At 38.3% G+C, this 17,922-nt stretch overlaps 1 protein-coding gene across 1 annotated transcript in view; it reads right to left on the bottom strand.

Annotated features, from left to right (window-relative positions):
- The window catches only part of DOCK4 (dedicator of cytokinesis 4), a gene marked incomplete at its 5' end in the record, with an annotated part of 280,590 nt that overhangs the window by 150,705 nt on the left and 111,963 nt on the right, over window positions 1–17,922 (bottom strand). The window contains one exon of the mRNA XM_025208759.1: window positions 5,329–5,454. Coding sequence (XP_025064544.1) covers window positions 5,329–5,454 — 126 coding nt within the window. The remainder of the gene's footprint in view (window positions 1–5,328; window positions 5,455–17,922) is intronic.

Genomic DNA, 17,922 nt, shown 5'->3' with positions numbered 1-17,922 from the left:
CCAGTCCATTAAGGATGGCCTCTTTAATAAACTTTTCTAAGATCTTCCCCGGGATAGAAGTCAGGCTAATGGGCCTATAGTTAGCTGGATCCACTTTTGAGTGAGATGGTATGTTGAGAAGTCAACTTTTGACTTCTGTATAATCCAAAACCTATGGTAGTCACTCTCAACTGTTATGCTACTTTTGCTAATGTTGTGACTCCATCTTCCTGCTGGACCCCAATGTTAGGGGTTTTTTCCCTGTTTTTTAATGAATCACTATTTAATGTAAAATGTATAAACAGTCCTGACAGGCTCTCAGCATGCCTAACAGATCAGGTTCTTTTGGGAATTTAGGGCACAGACAGAAAGGCAGCTCCCCAGTGCAACTCATAGTGCTTTGCAGGAAGCGCTATGAGTTGCAACAAGCACCCGGACCCAACAGAAGTTCGCTGTTGGGTCTCGGAGTTGGGGATAGCTGAGAACCTGCAGCCCAGTCTCTGTAGCAACACCACTCCCAGCCTGGATGCTGTTTTCAGAATGGGAGAGAGAAAGGGAGCAGAGGGAGCTCATTCTTGGGTTTCCTCAGCCAACGCTGGAAGATGGAGTGGTGGGGCTCCAATCCACCCACCCCACCTTCCAGCACCAGTTAAAAAAAGCCCAGACCAAACTCCTTCTGCTCCTTTTACCCCCTCCCATTCTGAAAACAGTGACAGGCTGGGAGCTCTGCAGACATAAGTTACAAAGCGTGCTCTAGTTTGGAGCATGGCCACCTGAACCCTCATACAATGGGGGTTCAGATTTTCATGGGATCGGGCCCTTTGAAAGAGGTCTGCAGGTATGCATTTCTGTTTGGTCATGGCTGTAGACAGCTTTCTGGGGCCAGATCAGGCTAAAATTGTCTGTCTGTGGCCTTTGATGCTGTAAAAGCCCCTATCTGGATCCCAACAGAGCTGAGGTTAGAGTTAGCTGTCTATTAGATGAGCAATTCAGATCACTTTCAAGCATGTGCAGAAGCTTAAGTATAGATGCCTAGGGTACTTTGAAGTTCAAAATGGAAGCACTACTTGAACTCAAGCACTGAATGGGTTTGGTGGCTGATGGAGCTGGACTATACTGTATATCCTTCAGAACTAATAATCTGCCTGTGTGACACAGCTGGATTTGGTCATAAGTAATTGTGTGGTCATATTTCCTTGAAGGTGAATAGGAACTGCTCATCAGATCTCAGCTGAGGGTCTAAACATATGTGCCTTGTGCCTAACTCTGTATAATGCTTTCTGAACATTTTTGGAAAGATGGAATTTTTGCCTGTGCATCAAATTATTAAAGCAAGGTCCAGAAACATAGGGTAGTACAGAATTTGCCCCTGTAGCTTGATTATATAGAAAATACATGGAAGAACCTGTTCCATAGCATTTCTTTTTCCTAGCCATCAAGGGAGATACATGTGAGATTTGACTAAAGCTGAGAAATGAGTGGCTTTTCAATCCATCTGAATCTTCTTTCCTATTTCCTAAAACAGTTGAGGTTTTAAATTAATAGTTCATGTGCCCTGGAAAGAGCATTCTATGGCTTCACCCTGTCAGACTCCAGCGGCACAAAAGCCATTGCTGTACAAAAACATGCTGCGACGGGGCCAGCACGGGGCCGATCTCCACGGCCCGCCCACCTGTCTCTGGGCAACCGCCAGCCTATCTCGCCCGCCACGCCTTTGATGATAACAAGTTCAATTAAAATGATCACCGGCCCCACACTGGGCCCCAGAATCATCCGTACAGGACCCCTCTATGATCCTCTCCTCTCAGGCGGCCACTCCGCCGTCATCCGGGCTACCTAGCTCCCCCGAAGCCATGTTCCCCTCTCAGGTGTGGTCCCCCCGGAACCTTCGGCCTCTTGCCCTGGCCCACCTCCAGGCCAGTCGAAACCCCAGGCCCCCGGCTCTTGGGCGTCCCTCGCGGTGGGCCCCCGGCCCTTCTGACTACCGTAGTCCTGGCCCCAGCTTGGGCCAGTCGAGGGTACTCTCCCCTTCGGGCTGGGTCTCTCTAGCCGCTCACTCTGTCACTGGGCCTCACCGTGCCACTACTCCCCATCCTCTTGGGGGCAACCGCAGCACCACGCCCACATCACTCCCACTCTCGGGGTCCACCCTCTCTGGGCCCCTCACAACACTGGCCCTCTAGGCCCTCCAACAAACACTAGGGTAACCCACCCGGTGGTGGTGGGAGCTAGGGGTTAAGGCGCCCCGACCCACCTTTCACCGGGGTGATAACTGGCTTGGCATTTCCTGGGGTTCCCGCGCCACTGAGAGCCCCACCAGACCACCCACTCCCGGCAGGATGCAGTTTCAGGTCATGCCCAGGACCACGAGCCTCCTAACCATCCCCTTGCAGCTTTCCCCCACCTCCGGGTGATCTCAGCAGCCGTCCAGCCAGGCGATGTTGCTGCCTCGCCTTCTGCAGCCGAACTGCCCTGTTTATATAGGCAGCCCATGTCTCAAAATGGCTGCCCTCGTCAGGCACCTGGAGGCTGCCAGCTCCAGGCCCTTAAAGTGGCAGGCACACACAGTGCACTGCCACACATGCATTATACCATTGTTTAATCTCTGATACAGCATGTATGCTGATCCTCATTACTTTTAATGATAGAGCTAAAATCCTCAAAGAGAAAAGGGTCAGTTTTAGCTGGTAAATGAAGGGCAATTACAGTACAAAGTGCATCAGAAAGGAAAAGTGTTTTCTAATCTGGCATTTTGCATGCAGATACTCCCATTTAAACTGCAGAGAATCTAAGCTACATTGCATGCCAAGTCTATTATTAAATAATTCAGTGATGGTTTGATTATGAGCACTCACTTGAGAGTTAATTGACCTGAACAAAATACTAAACTGCGACAAAAAGAAAGGAAATAATAAAACTAATGTTTCCCCTATCAAATAGCCATATTAATTTCTTAATTTATTTCAATTGATTACCGCTTTAGAAATATTGCTAAAGAAAAGAAGCTGAAAGAAAATGAGATGAAAGAGTTTTAAAAGCCCACAGTGATTTCAGTGGCTGATCTATTGCAAGCGACTCACTATATATAGTATACTCTTCTGAATAGCAATGTGGAATATATAAATTTCAAGGGTATGGTGATTATTTCAGCTCAATACAAATCTCATTTGCACCAGTAAAGATAGACAAAAGCTGTGTGATTCCAAAACAGAAGAATATAGACAATTTTTGAGATGATGAAACAGCACAGTGAAATCTCTCTCTATTTTTTAAGTTTTCAATTGAACCTGCGTAATACTTAGCTCTGAAACTGAGGGGGCAGATACTGCACTATTATGACAAGTTTTTATAATAATTTTAAACATCGCTGTCTCTCACAATAGAAAGATAAGGAAATAGGAGGAAAGAGTTATTTATGACAATCATAGGAAATATGGCACTGCACAGCAGCGGTTCATTAAATCGTGGACTGCTAAGAATAAGACAAAGAGACTTTCTTCACTGGGAATTATTTTGTGTTCATTATATCTGCATCCATAATCATCATGTATATAATATTTTTAAAATGTATTGAATTGATTTACATTACATACTGCACTGACATCCACCAAACTAATCAAATTATGCAACAGTCTATATTATTTAAATCTCACTCATCTATTAAATACATGTAAGATTCATAGTTAAATTATAATGTTTGAATCATTTAGTATGTTTTACTAAACATTACAACCTAATTCCCCATCATTATTTGCAAAATAATCATAATAATGCTTTATTAATCTCAAAGTTCTGTAGGGCACATCTCTGAGGGCACATCCATTCTGTGTCCAACTGTCTCTAAGATATTACTGTCATGAAAGCACGCCAAACTCACTCAATCCCAATCCAGAGGTACCAAATGCTAAAAAGAGAAATGCCCATTTAGTAGTGAGGGGTGGTTAACCATGTTAGTCTGAAGCCAGGCAAAAGGCAGGACAGGACAGAGTGGCACCTAAGGGCAACTATTATGAAAATATGTCACTTGTTCAGCCAATTTATGGCACCATAAAATGGTAAACCAGTGACAAAGATGTTCCATATATAAGGTAAAACATCATTGTGACTGGTTTGCTTTATACCTTAAATTAAATATATGGTATGTTTTCCAGACCTGGTGATACCCTGGGTCCTAATGCTGATAATAAGCTGATGATCAGCATGGGCCCAGGACTACCCTGGGATCATACCAACTGGGATAGTACCTATCCTATATTAACTTAGAATTACTCCTCACAGTCCATCATATAATAAAGCAGCAATCCCAATACTTTGTCTCTTATTTTCTTACTGTATTCACCTGAATATAAGATGGTCCCCCAATAATTAGATTCCATATACGGAAAAGTTATGAATTTGTTATAACTTTACAAGTATAGAATCTAATTTTTGGAGGTTTGCCTTGAATGTGTCCCCCTCCCATTGTTACATAAGGGAAAATAAATATGGGGGGTCAGGTAGGCCCCTTGCCCTCTGCCTCCCCAACTTCCTCCTGCAGCCCTTTCTCCCCCTTACTGTCAGGCTGTGCTCTCTCTGATCACGTGGAAGTAAGAGGCAACTTGGAAAACACTGACTTTAAATCAAACATGCCTGTAGTAATTTAGTTAACCCAGTTTTGATTCATTTTAGCCCTTTACCCTACAGTGGGTATGTTCAGATGTTGTACATGAAAGTGAGGGGCAAATCTGAAAACAATGACTTAGTACCATGGGTATCCATAGACTTAGTTGATTCAGAATTAAAGCATTTTACCTTTTTTGAAACTGCTTCAAGTTTTAGCACAGGTACTCCATAAACATGCTTTAAGCAGCACTCTTGTTCCATTTACATATAATACAAACTATGCATAGTTTGTATAGGAAGACTAAGCACAACAGGCACTACCATATAACTTATTTACGTGAGCTGCAGTAACCTGCCCTTGTGGCAGGTTCCCATCAGCAAGTTTGGCTAATACAGGCCATTTTTTTTATAGTCATGCTTTGTGTTGGCTGCATTTCATCAGCTTCATAGTTGGTTTCTATTACTGAGCACATGCTGCTTTTGGCAGCAGCTTAATGATAGGCAATGTATTTAATTAAGTTTTCTTGTATGAAAATATAAGACAAGGAGCTTTCCTCCCATGCTGACTGAGGAAAAAGTCTTGTATTATATTCAAGTAAATTCAGTAAGTTTAAAAAAGAACTATTTAAAAGACTCAGTGGCTTGAAGTCTGAAATGGCTGAAGTATAGAATTTCTCTGGAAAGAAATTTAAAACTGAGTAATATCCCATTTTTCTTACCTGACACCCTTTATTTTTATTAACTTACCAGGCATAATAATATTGGAAAAACCCAGCTTCCTTGTTATTGATACTCCATGGGTAAACATAGATGTGTACTCCCTCCTTATTTGTTCAATATCTCCATGAAGCAATTGAAGTGAAACAGCTAGACCTGGAAATGAAGGGGAGAAAAACATTAAAAAAAACCCAAAAAACCTTAAGAAACACATAATGCCTATTATTAATTAAAAACTTTTTATTTCAAACTAAAATACTACGTTAAAAGGTATGAATGTACTTTCCCTAATAGAGAATTCAATAACATTTAAAATATCTCCAAAATCATACATTTGGGAAGGGTAAACATATTCAAAAAGCCTAATTAATCCTAAATATCCATCCAGTCATACAAACTCTTTAATAATCTAGTTTCATTGGTAGAAGTCTGTTAAAGTAGATCAAACCTCAGCTACAGAGACATACCAAGATCTTAAACAGTGTGTTTCAGGGCAATGTCAATTGTTATTAATATTTTGCAGCAATCTATTTTTTTTTTTTATCTGCTTACTCATAAAGCTAACCTTCATTTAGGCCTTGTACAGATATTCACTTCTTCATGGGAGAGCAGTGACTCTTCTCAGGAGAAACCATAAGTGTACGGATGTTCAGGCTTTTTCTCCCAGAGTATAAATGGCCATTCTGAGAGAAAAATAACCTGGGAACAATTAGGGTTAAGTTGTTCCCAGCTGAATTGCGTCTGGGAGAGCAAATGTCTGTATATGCCATTGCTTCTTTCACAACAGAACATAATCCTTCAGCATCTCTTCCCCCCACCCCCGCCCACCACTGAAGGACACAGTATTACTGGACTCACTGGATTCTGCTGCTCCAGCAGGGAGCAAAACACACCACCTTCACAATCCCCATATTGTGCTGCAGGGAAACACATTGTGACTGATCAGTCTGGGTCAGTCAACCAGGTTGCTCTGCTGAACTTCTACCATCTGTCACCAGGCAGACTAAGGTACCTGCAGAATATGCCAAGATGTGTGAATCCAGCCAACCCTCCCCGCAAGCTGAACTATGTCAACACTAAAAGTTCTCCATTCTTCTGGGCCTCACACAGAGCTCTTGGTTAAATTTCTCTTCTAGGAGAACAAACCTAGGAAAATTCTCCCAGATTATCTAAAGGTGTGTATGTAACCTTAGTCTTGCAAACTTTTACTTCCACATAAGGATGTCTTTGAAGTAGGAAGACAAATTCTTAGGTTAGGCCAGTGTTGCTCAACTCATCCGGCCTCATGGGCAGAATGTGTGGCTGCAGTATTAATTACCACAGTTCCAGCAGCCATGGCAGCTGACACTGCCACTACTCATCTACTACCAAATTTCCAGATGCATGGGGAACCCCACAATCCAGACCTATGGGTCATATCTTGGTTACCCCTGGCTTAAGACCCCTGCCAATGAGTAACTCTATGTGAGGAGTCCAAACAACATGTGTACATAAATAAAATTACTGTAGTCACAAACTTATCAAGTTTATGCAGAGGTATTTGTCTAATATATCGTATGTTGACAAGTAGCATGAATATTCAACAAAATAAATGTTCCTACATTAATATTTAGCAAATAGTGAATTGTAGCATCATTAGCAAAAGGCGTCAACGATCTAGAAAGGTACAAGAATGTATACAGAGAAGATCAATACAAGTAGTGTCATAACAAATGTAATCAGAAAGCAAATATCAAGCAAAAGACTATCTTTGTTCTTTGATACAAAGAAAAGGATATAGCTAATGTTGAACATGACTACTGGATAGAAGAATGTAGGAATTACAAGGAATGTTTTATAATAAATGTTTTATCAGTTATTTCACAATCACAGTAAAGCCTATGAAATTCTATTTAAAACCAAATATTCTAAGTAAATTAGAAAAATCACGGAACATAAAATCATAAGACTTTCCTCTTTATGCGCAGAATTGTTTGTGAAATGCATTTCAACTCTCAGTGACAGACATACTAATATTATTTTTGGTACACTTGATTAATTCTAAACAAGGCTCTTCTGTCTCTATTGGAAGATGTGGCCATCTCAAAAGTTACAGGGTAATATACACTCCGTTTCTCAACTGTCTCATTGGTTCCAGAGACAGTGAGCAGTCTAGAGACAGAGAATAGTGCCTTCACCTTTAATAATTCTGCATATGTTATTAAAAGCACTATGCTTCATGATAACTGAAACTACAAAACGACAAGTGTGCCTTCTCATTATTTGAAATGTATTAACTGACTAGTGCCAATATAATACATCTTAAAAAAATGACTCCTCCCTGCCCTCAGCAATACTTTGGTATATCACAGGTGTAAACACACAGATGAAGGAGGAAACAGGAACAGTCATTAATTATTCCCACATCAATACCTAGAGAAAAACAGATTAACATAAAAAAAACCATAAATAACTACAGAAGGTTAAGTTGCAATTAATAAATATACATATGGACTACAACTTTGTTCTATTGTAGATTAGGAAGAAATTTACCCTATCACTGGTGTGATCCAGCATGGCCACCTTCATCTTTTTCTCATGAAGTCTATTTTTTATGCTATCAATTTATTATTTTAATGAAGTGTCAGCTTCTGGATGTGTAATACTTGTGACCAGGTTTTCACTTTTAATGCTGGGGTTGTTAACTTCTGATTCAATAACTGCCCACACCCAACACATTAAAAGTAAAATTCTATTTTAGGTTGTTACATCATACTAAACAAAATTCACTAAATGTGCATGTACTAAAAATTTACCAGTGCATTTCTTCCCTTGGTTTCTTTCACCATCATGGGGGACAAAAAAATAAACACACACACACACCAGGGATATCCATTCTATTTCTAAAGATACCGTTTCGATAGACAAACATTTGTAAATATTAGTTACCTTTGTCACAGGCATTAGTACCAAGAATACCAACTTATTTCATATAAGAAAATGAACAGCCATTAGAAAACAATAACTTTATCTATCTAAGGCTTATATCTTTAAGAAATATCCTTATTTATTTATTTGTTTGTTTATTTATTTTAAAGACATCTAATTCCCAAACTGCATTTTCTCCCTGGAAATACAAGAAACATTTTGAAATAGGACAACAGTACAAAAAATAATCAGATATTGTACACTGCCTAATGTCATGAAATATTGCTACTGTTCTTACACACTAAATTAAAGTTTAAGACCTCAAATCAATTTGAATGTAAGGATGTCTGGAATCTTCTTTTAAAAGCCAGTTCAGATTTTCTTAGGAGAATTTTATTTAGTTCGCAGAAATTAAATAGACAAAAAATAAAAGACAACATCAATTCTAACCTGAAAAAATGGCTGTCAAGGATTTAAAAATACTTACTCCTGCAAGAAAAGAAAGGCCTTACAGGTCTATGTTTCACAAAGTTTACAGTTTAAAAATGAAAGGTTGTATTTTAAGCCACAAACTCTTTGAAATTACACAAAACATTGGATACTATATGAAAGGGATGAACAAAAAAGGATGAATAAAGGTATTTGAAGATTATATATCTAAACTGAACATTTTGTAAGACCAAGAGAGAGGGACACAAGAAAGAAAATACTTAGAGTGCTGAGATTTAAATTTCACTGACTTAAGACTTCTCTGGAAATTTAAATTACATAAACACCTCTTAAAATCTAAACATTTCACATAGACATCTGCCTTCTAATAGGTTTGAACCCCAACTGACTTAAAATATGAGCTCCAAAAATACAGTATAAGAAAATATAAGAGAGAAGGGAGAGCCATTGGTAGTTGGTAAAAACAAGATTTCTAAATAAAGTGTGCCTGATTAAGTTTTTTGTAGACATATTATGACCAAGAAACAACAGAAGTTGCACATATTCAAGGTTATTTTCTTTGTTCAAGAATTAAATGACAGAATGCAAAACTTTTCTGCAGAAGGAGGGAAAGGAGAGAAAGGAAGGCTTCAACATATAAAACATATTTTTCAGCGGCCCCATCGCACAAAAAATGTAACTTCTGTGAGCACCCTGAAAGAGCTGGAAAAAAAAGGCGGCAAATCACAATAAGAACATATGGCATGAAAATTAAAATTCACTAGCAATTAACCTCTTAAAATGAGCGCATTTCTGCCTAAAAGCATCAGAGCAATGTGTCTGCTCATTTCACATCAGCTCCCCTCTTACTAAGAGTAAACACCAGTTCGCACTAGCTCCTAAAACAATACAAATATTAGACTGTTGCAGAGTTCAGTAACAATTGCAGTGTATGTTTGAACTGAAACATTGTTGAAAATTTTACAGAACACTTCCCCATATTATGCCAGCTTATAATTAACATGACACAAGCAATCTTCCCTTCACAGTAATTATAAATTTGGCATTATTTTAATAACAGGAGTTATACTGTGACAATGAAACTGATTAACCAACCTCTAAACAATTGTTACTTTAATCTAGTAGACTGTAATTTTTCTTAAACAATTCTCTCAATTTTTTATTCCCTTTAATATTAGCACACTATGTATAAATTAATATTACTTCTTACAATAAAACAGTTGTGAAATATTACTACAAAATTACCAGAGGCCAGTGGTACTCAACCTCCAGCCCACTGGCCAAATCCAACTCATAGATCTGGATGACTCATCTGGTCTGCAAGGCTCCCCAGTTCAGAAATTTGGCAGGAGGGGGCAGTGGCAGGGTTAACTGCCATTCCTATATTGCCAAATTTCTCGACCCATGGGAAATCCTCTGGGCCTAACAACATGGTGCTGGCTTGTGGGGTTAGGTTTGTGTGCAACCAGATCCACCATGTGAGGTCAGGCTGGTGTGGCTGCACTGGGTGCCCAGGGTTTGACCAACATGTGGAGGCAGATGAGCACACTGGACTGCACCCACAGACTGACCCCATACAGGATCTGGCCCTCAAACTGACCCCACACCACTCACCTGGCCCATGGAGCCAGTAAATTGGGCACCACTACTACGTGATTTCAAAAACATTCTCCCCCCAGTTTTTTCACTTGCAAGAACAAGAGATTGCTCACAATTTACTTCCAATACAATTCGACAGATTATTGTTGCCATTTAGAGCAGAGATTATATATGCAATTGACAACCTGTCAAAAGAACATTATATATGTTAAGTTTATAAGGTTTACATTAAGATGGTTCTAACACAGCAGTATTGATTCAGATGTTTAACGCTGAAGAAGGGAGAAAGCAATCTACATTCATTAAGCTCACAGCCTATTCACTTATATTTGAGTTCTTCTGAAAAAAAGACACGCTTACATTCAAATTCTATCCACAAGCAACTGAGACTGCTAGATCATATTAAGAAAAAGAACGCCTAGCAGCTGCTGAGGAAGCTGACATGAAAATCTTGGACAGACTGCTAACCAGTTCTGTTTGTTTTGTGAGAAAGGTAATAAAATAAGGCATCTGTCCAAGCAAAGCTAGCTAAGGATGTGAAAATAATCCTGAAAGCATGCAGGTGTTCACATTTCTGGCAATATCTAAAATGTTGTCTAGGCAATTGCCATGTGGACATTTGGTATCAATGCTGCCTATAGAATGTAAATCTAACAATACATCAATTTAGTGCAATTAAAAAAAAATTAACACTTGCATGAGCCCTGTGGGGTCTGGTGCACAAATGGCTACACGAAAAGTTAAAGTCCTGCAGATTTACTTGAAGGCGTGAGCTTGATTATTCTGAATTGTGAGGAGAAAATCACTTAGCTACTATTTATCCTGTTCTTTGTCTTACTGGTATGGAAAGTGAGGCTCATTGGCATAAGTTAATAACATAGCTAACCTTAACAAGTTTTGATCACATGGCTCAGCATTCATGAACGTACTGAATTCTAGTACTGAAGCCTCTTGATGCAAACACAGCCGAGTTACGAAGCAGACTTTTTCTTTACATGAAAACAGTCTTTAACTAAAATGGAATTTAATTATCTTCAAAAAGTGTGCCCGGCATTTCTTTACCTTGGAAATATAATTTCAGTTCACCACTTGTTAACTTCAAGAGTTACTGGCAGATAAGCATCTGAAAGTCCAAAATTATAAGGCCATTATAAATATCTAGTTCAAGCTCCTTCAGGTACCAATCAAGCATTTTTTCATACAGCTAGATCATGCCTTTTTTAGCAAAATATTCAGTTATCATTTAAAATTTATGTGACTGAAAACCCACTATGTCTCTAAAAAAGATATTTAGTGGTTAATTTTGCCCACACTGAAATATGTACAGGGTGTTTATAGAGCCCTTGTGTAATTTTAAAGTTTAATAACTTTGGATGTACACATGATAGACGCAAACTGTAAACAGCAATTGAAAGCAATAATGCAATAAGTTTTAACACAATACAGCTCAAATTTCTAAACTTCAACGTAACTGCCATCTTTCATGACACATCACTCAATCCGATTTTCCAACTCGCAGAAAACATTTTACAGTCACTGCCGAGTGATTCATGAATTGCATTTGTGATCTTTATATTATGCTAAAAAACTTAATGAATTATGCTTTCAATTTCTGTTTACAGTTTGCTTCCATCATCTGTATATCCAAAGTTATTAAAGTTTAAACTTGCACAAGGACTTTATAAACACCCTGTACTTTATTTCTAGTCTAAATTCATCTAGCTTCAGTTTCCAATCACTGGATCCCATTATAACTTTTTTCCAAACAAGCCAGCTCCCCATATAGGCACTCATAGATCATGGACCCAGAACAGACTTGTGGATAACCCCACTTGATACCTCTGCCCAACTCGATACTGAGCCATTAATTGAGCACGATGATCCAACCAGTTTTTTGTCCACCTTACAGTACTTCTATTTAGTCTGTATTTACTTAGCTTATTAATAAGAATGTTGTGGAAAACAATGTCAAAAGCCTTGCTAAAAATCAAGGTATATCACAGCCATTACTTTCTCCCATCAAAAGAGCCTAATAGCTTATCATAAAAAGTCATCTCATTGTGCCTCAAGGAAATAATTGGTCAGGTATGACTTTCTCTTTGCGAATCCATGCTTGCTGCTCCTGATCACCTTGTTCTTCTCCAGGTGCTTATAAATAATTAGTTGATGATCTGCTCCGTGATTTTTCCAGGTATCACGGTCAGGCTGATCTGACCCTGGATTCTCCTTCTTCCATTTGTTAAAGACAGTATCTGTATTTGCCCTTTTCTGTTATCGAGGACCTCACCTGACTGCCATGAGTTCTCAAATATGATAGTCAATGGCTCTGAAATTACCTCAGCCAGTTCCTTTAGTACTGCAGGCCACATTTTGTCTGGTGTACTTAAAAGCATCTAGATTGTCTAAATAACCCATAACCTGTTATTCCACTACTCTAGGCAGTTTGCCTCCTTCCCTATCTTTACCTCTCTTCATTATCTGGTAGCTGACTTTATATGTGAAGGCTGAAGTAAAAACAGCATTATAAATACTTCAGCCCTCTCTGTATCAGCTGTGAGGGACCTATATTTTTCTTGGCCTTCTTCTTATTTCTGATATACTTGTAGAGTCCTTTTTCATTGCCTTATTTCCCTTACCATTTGCAACTCAAAGTATGTCTTTTGAAGTGTAGACACCAGAAGCAGGCACAGCAATCCATTAAAAGAAATGTGCTTGCCTTGCTAAGTATGGCATCCTTCTGCAAACTAATGTTCAGTTGGTTATCTATCATGACCCTTAAATCCTTTTCTGTCTCCTTACTCTTCAGTGTACCAGCTACCATCCTGAAGCATAACACCATTCTTTGTTCCCACACATATAACCATATATTTGGCCATTTTAATGTGTGCTTGTTTGTCATTGTGGTATAAGCACTAAATGGAAAAAGGGTTGTCAGTAAATACAGAGGACTGGGTTCAAGAGTCTAGAGGGTCCTTTCAGTCCTACATTCATTCATATGTTCTTCAAATGTGTTCACATTAAAATTACCAAAGATCAGTCTTCTTATTTTCACATCATTCTGAGATACAGAATGAGTGTCAGAACTCCTCCTTCTGTTTCTCCACAAATGCAGCATTTTCTCTTTAGCCAAAGTAATACATTTGAAGTGATAATAATGTACTCAAACGTCCCTAGAATTGATGAGTTAGCACATTTAAAAATATTTCCCTCGTTATATACATGAGGTGCTAAATTGGATTTAAAATCATGCTAATAAATATGCATTAAAATTATTTTAAAATTGTCCTTCTCCCAGTCAGGGAACCAGACAGGTTTCTTTTTTGCCATGATATTTGAGATAGTAGTATTTTGCTTTTCTCATTGTCTACCACAGTAAACTGATTAAGAACCTTTCCTTTCTATTAATGAAATATACAGTGTATATAAAGTCTGCTACTGACATGATATTGTTTGAAATATAAAGACAAATCACCTTAACTGAATATTAAACTTTAAAATGGAAAGCTTGTATATTTTATCTTGTTAACAAAAATATTAACAAAGCCACAAAATGCTCAATTCTACCTTTATAAATACTTTATACAGCTTATATTTCAATTAAAATGCAAAGGGCTCTGGGGAAACACTTCCTATTTTCTCCTTCATTAACTGGAGCTCTGTCATGCAAACAGCTTTCACAACACTGTACTAGAATTCAGTCTGCTATTTGAATTCCAGTTACTATTTAAATATCTTGTTTCAAATAAAGGTACAATCATGATTTAACTGAGGCTAAAGGATGAGTTAGAAACAGATCCCCATAGCTATGAAAGCCCAGATATTTTTGGTAATAATTCTGTATCCCTCGAAGGAACTAAAGCCTTCTTACAGGCATACTCATTAAACTGATCATTTAAAGGCTTCTTAGAACTAGCTATTTCTTCAGTAGATAAAATTAAGCAAGTCAGCTGCATTATTCAATAGTAACCAGCAAAACAAATTTTGGAAATCAAAAGGCTTAAAAAAACCAAACAACCCTTTGCTAGTGGACATGACTAATTATAACAATAATTAGGATGGCAATGATGGAAACAAGAACTAGTTGATCTCATTTGTAATCTTACCCCAAACTTCAGATTTAAATTAGGTGCCAGAGCCAGATCGGTCACAGGCACAGTGCAGTGTTGAGATGAACACTGAGGCATCCGCTGTTGCTCTTGTCAAATAGCCCCTTAAAATCACTCTCAGGTGCTTATTTTTACCCTTATCTACAAGGAAAAAAGTCTGCTCACAAGTATCTAATGCAAAGTTAAAGATGAAACCAGCTGTTACTAAAACCCATCTCTTCCAAACAGCCTATTACTGATGTCATATTAATACCACATCTAAACAGCAACAACACAAGGCATTAAATATATTTTGAAAGTCACTCTTAGTTAAGCAACCCTAGCCTTTTCATGTACAATATGTTGGCATTAGCAAAAAATTAAAGGAAAATTATACTTCACTAATTTTTTGAGCCTGCCTTGAAAAGTCAGCACCACCCTTTGCTGCAAGCAACATGGGCTCTCATTAGACTATAATTTTTCATTGCTTATTTTGAACACTTCTGAATTCAGTGTATGTTGCTAGCTATACAGTAAAATCCAATACTTGGAAAAATTACTTGAAAAAAATGAAGGCAAATAAAATACTCTAAAATTCCCATTTAAAGCCAAATCAAAAGCAGCCTTTATACTATCACAGAGTTATAATTCAAGTTATTTAGTAAAAAAAAAAAAAAAAAGTGGGCACAGTTCTCTATCAGCAGTCAATCTTACAGCCTTCATATTTATTGGGAACAAAGAAGGATGCATTTTCACCTTGTGTACTTGCATCAAAACACTGTGCCTACCTCAAATTTATTTCAAATAGCAGCTTTCAGTGACAACTAATTCTTAAACACATCAAAATATATTATACATAATCCTCTTGTCATAAAATGTAATGAAGGATTAAACTGGCAGATTAATAAACTGTCAGAGAAGTGTAAAGTAATTAAACAAAAGCACTCTACTGTATAAATGTTAGTGACATGCTGATACAAAATACACTTCAGAAGTGCCGTTGACATGCCTGTGAACCTTGTCAAGAACAGAGAGTCACTAGAGTAATTCTGTTTTTTTAGCTCAGTGAAAACACAGAGGGTGATTTCAAGTGATTACTCAAAGCCCAAAAGGGCTATCTGACGTGGCGCACTAAATTACACTTCACCGTGTTGTCTGTCCAATATGTATGGGAGGATGGCAGCAGGCATAAAGTGTGAGGGTATATGCTATGGTCTCCAGGAAATTAGAGGATGGCCCTGAAATTAAAAAGGTCCAATTCTCTATTCTATTCTGTCACATGCAGCTTTCCTCTGTCATACAGGGGGGTGGAAAGCTGGGACATGGAGTACCACCAGTGTTAAGGGCCCTTCCTGGCTTGATACCGGAGCTTTCCCTATGGGTCCTGATGTGGGGTGAGCCATGGCTTAGTTTGGGGGAAGAGAGGAAAAATGCTTGGAGCAGACTACTCTCCAAGTATATTCTAACTCTCAGTGCCCACAGGTGACGAAGAGAAGCCAAGTGCAAGTTAGCATTTCCAGAGGCTGATCTAATTTGGGGAACTGGGCAGGCTCTTGGCTGCTTCTGAATATGGGATCACTAAGGCAAATGATATCCCCTTTTGCAAGTCAAAACTCTCTGTTGCATCATTGCTTACTGATCCAAGATGTTGGAGACACAGCTTTAAGTCCCTCCTCTCTGTTGAAGAGATTTGCAGCCATCATTTTTTGGAAACAAAGAAAGATACAAAGCAAAACAATTTAGAATTGTTAGTGTCTGTTTTGTCAGACCTGGCTGACACAGCTGACCCGCTTACCAAGTGCTTAATGAGGGAAGATGACCTGGGTTTAACCACCAATTATTCTGAAGTATCAACAGCTCAAGTGAATTTGTTCTACTTTGGTACTTCAATCTGAAACAGGGGGTCCAGTGAGAGATCTAAGCCTTCATAATTTTATCTCAAAGATCCAAGCCTTCATAATTTTATAATCCAGTTAATGTAACACGTATACCTACCTCTGCCTGACAGCATCATGAAAATAATTATTTCCATTGTTGTGAACAATTGATTCTTGAACAATTTTTCCAACATTTTTTCTTATTTCTAAGCTTTCTTATTCGTCTTGTGTTGTTGTCAAATGTAGAAGATTGGAGATAAAATGATAGACTACACCCAATTTATGCTCTAATTTCTCCTACACTTGGCAAGATAACATTTCTGCACAGCTATTAGGGGAATAGGAAAGAATTTACTATAGAGGCTGAAGAACAAACCAGAATCTCATCCTTTTTTCTTTTTTTTTAAAGCAAAGCACTGAAGTTGGGAGTTATGCATTTAAGGACATCACTCGTTTTCTTAACTATACTGAGCCCCAGCTTTCTGCTTCAACAGAAGCACCTTTCTGTCTAGACCTCATCACCCCTCCCCACGTCCTTAAAATTAATTTCAGATTCATTTTGGCCTTAATTTATCCCACGTTACAAGCAAAAGGTGGATCCAAGATTTTACTTAGAAGCTACAAGAGCCTGCTCTAGACCCACACGTGAGAATAAGTGGTACCATAAAAACAGCAAGCTGGAAAGAGCTGAGAGTAGGACAAGAAATCCCAGTTTTAGATGCGTTTATCTGATTTAAAACCTTGAGGCTCACCCATGAATTAAAGTTAATATATAATTAAGATTGCTTCCAGTAGAGTTACCATATAGTCAGGGCATTACCAATGTAAAATAACATGCTGTTTCTCAGTAAATATACAATTAAGTTGTGTCACTATTGTACTTTACATTTAGAGCATACCAAACTACTGGAATACGAAAGGACCTTTCACTATACTTACTATTTTTGTAGAACCCCTCTGATGAAGTCCAAAGGAATAAAAGAGCTAGTTATGTTTATAATCTTCTACACCAGCAATTTAATCTCTATGGGATTTGAATTTAATTTCTTCCTCTTGGCATAAGCAAGTAAAAAAGCTACTGATTGTGCATACCCTGCTTGTGTCATCTCTCAAGACAAAAAATATTACATCAGCCACAAAGACATTTTAATGAGCTGTAATTAGCTCATCAAAGCTGCCATTTGCACAACTGTTAAGTGTTTCTTGTCTAACACTATGGAATCCATTTCTGTCTTTCATACATATGGATTTAGTTAATATTAAAGAATAGATACAGAAATAATTTTTATCAGAGCTCTAGAGTTGATTATTTCATTAATGATTAAATTGTTTTGAGATGTATGCTTAAAAATTACATTGTATTAGATACTGTAATACAGGGGTGGGCAAAATGCGGCCCTCCAGGCCATTCTATCTGGCCCGCGGAGCCCCTAAAAAATTTAGAAAATTAATATTTATCTGCCCTGGGATGCCTGTCATGCGGCCCTCGACAGCTTGCCAAAACTCAGCAAGCGGCACTCTGCCCAAAATAATTTCCTGCCCATGCTGCAACACCTGATTTTAAATACCATTACACCTAGAGAAAACTGAGTTAGGCATCTACACAAAAGCACTCTACTGTATGCTCAGTTCACAAAACTGAGTTAGGCATCTACACTCCTCACCTGATGCTTGAGTGGAGTTAGCATCCTACAAATGGAGTCCTT

This window comes from Alligator sinensis, unplaced genomic scaffold (genome assembly GCF_000455745.1).
Source record: "Alligator sinensis unplaced genomic scaffold, ASM45574v1 scaffold297_1, whole genome shotgun sequence".
NCBI lineage: Eukaryota > Metazoa > Chordata > Crocodylia > Alligatoridae > Alligator > Alligator sinensis.
This window is presented reverse-complemented; position numbering and strand designations above follow the sequence as displayed.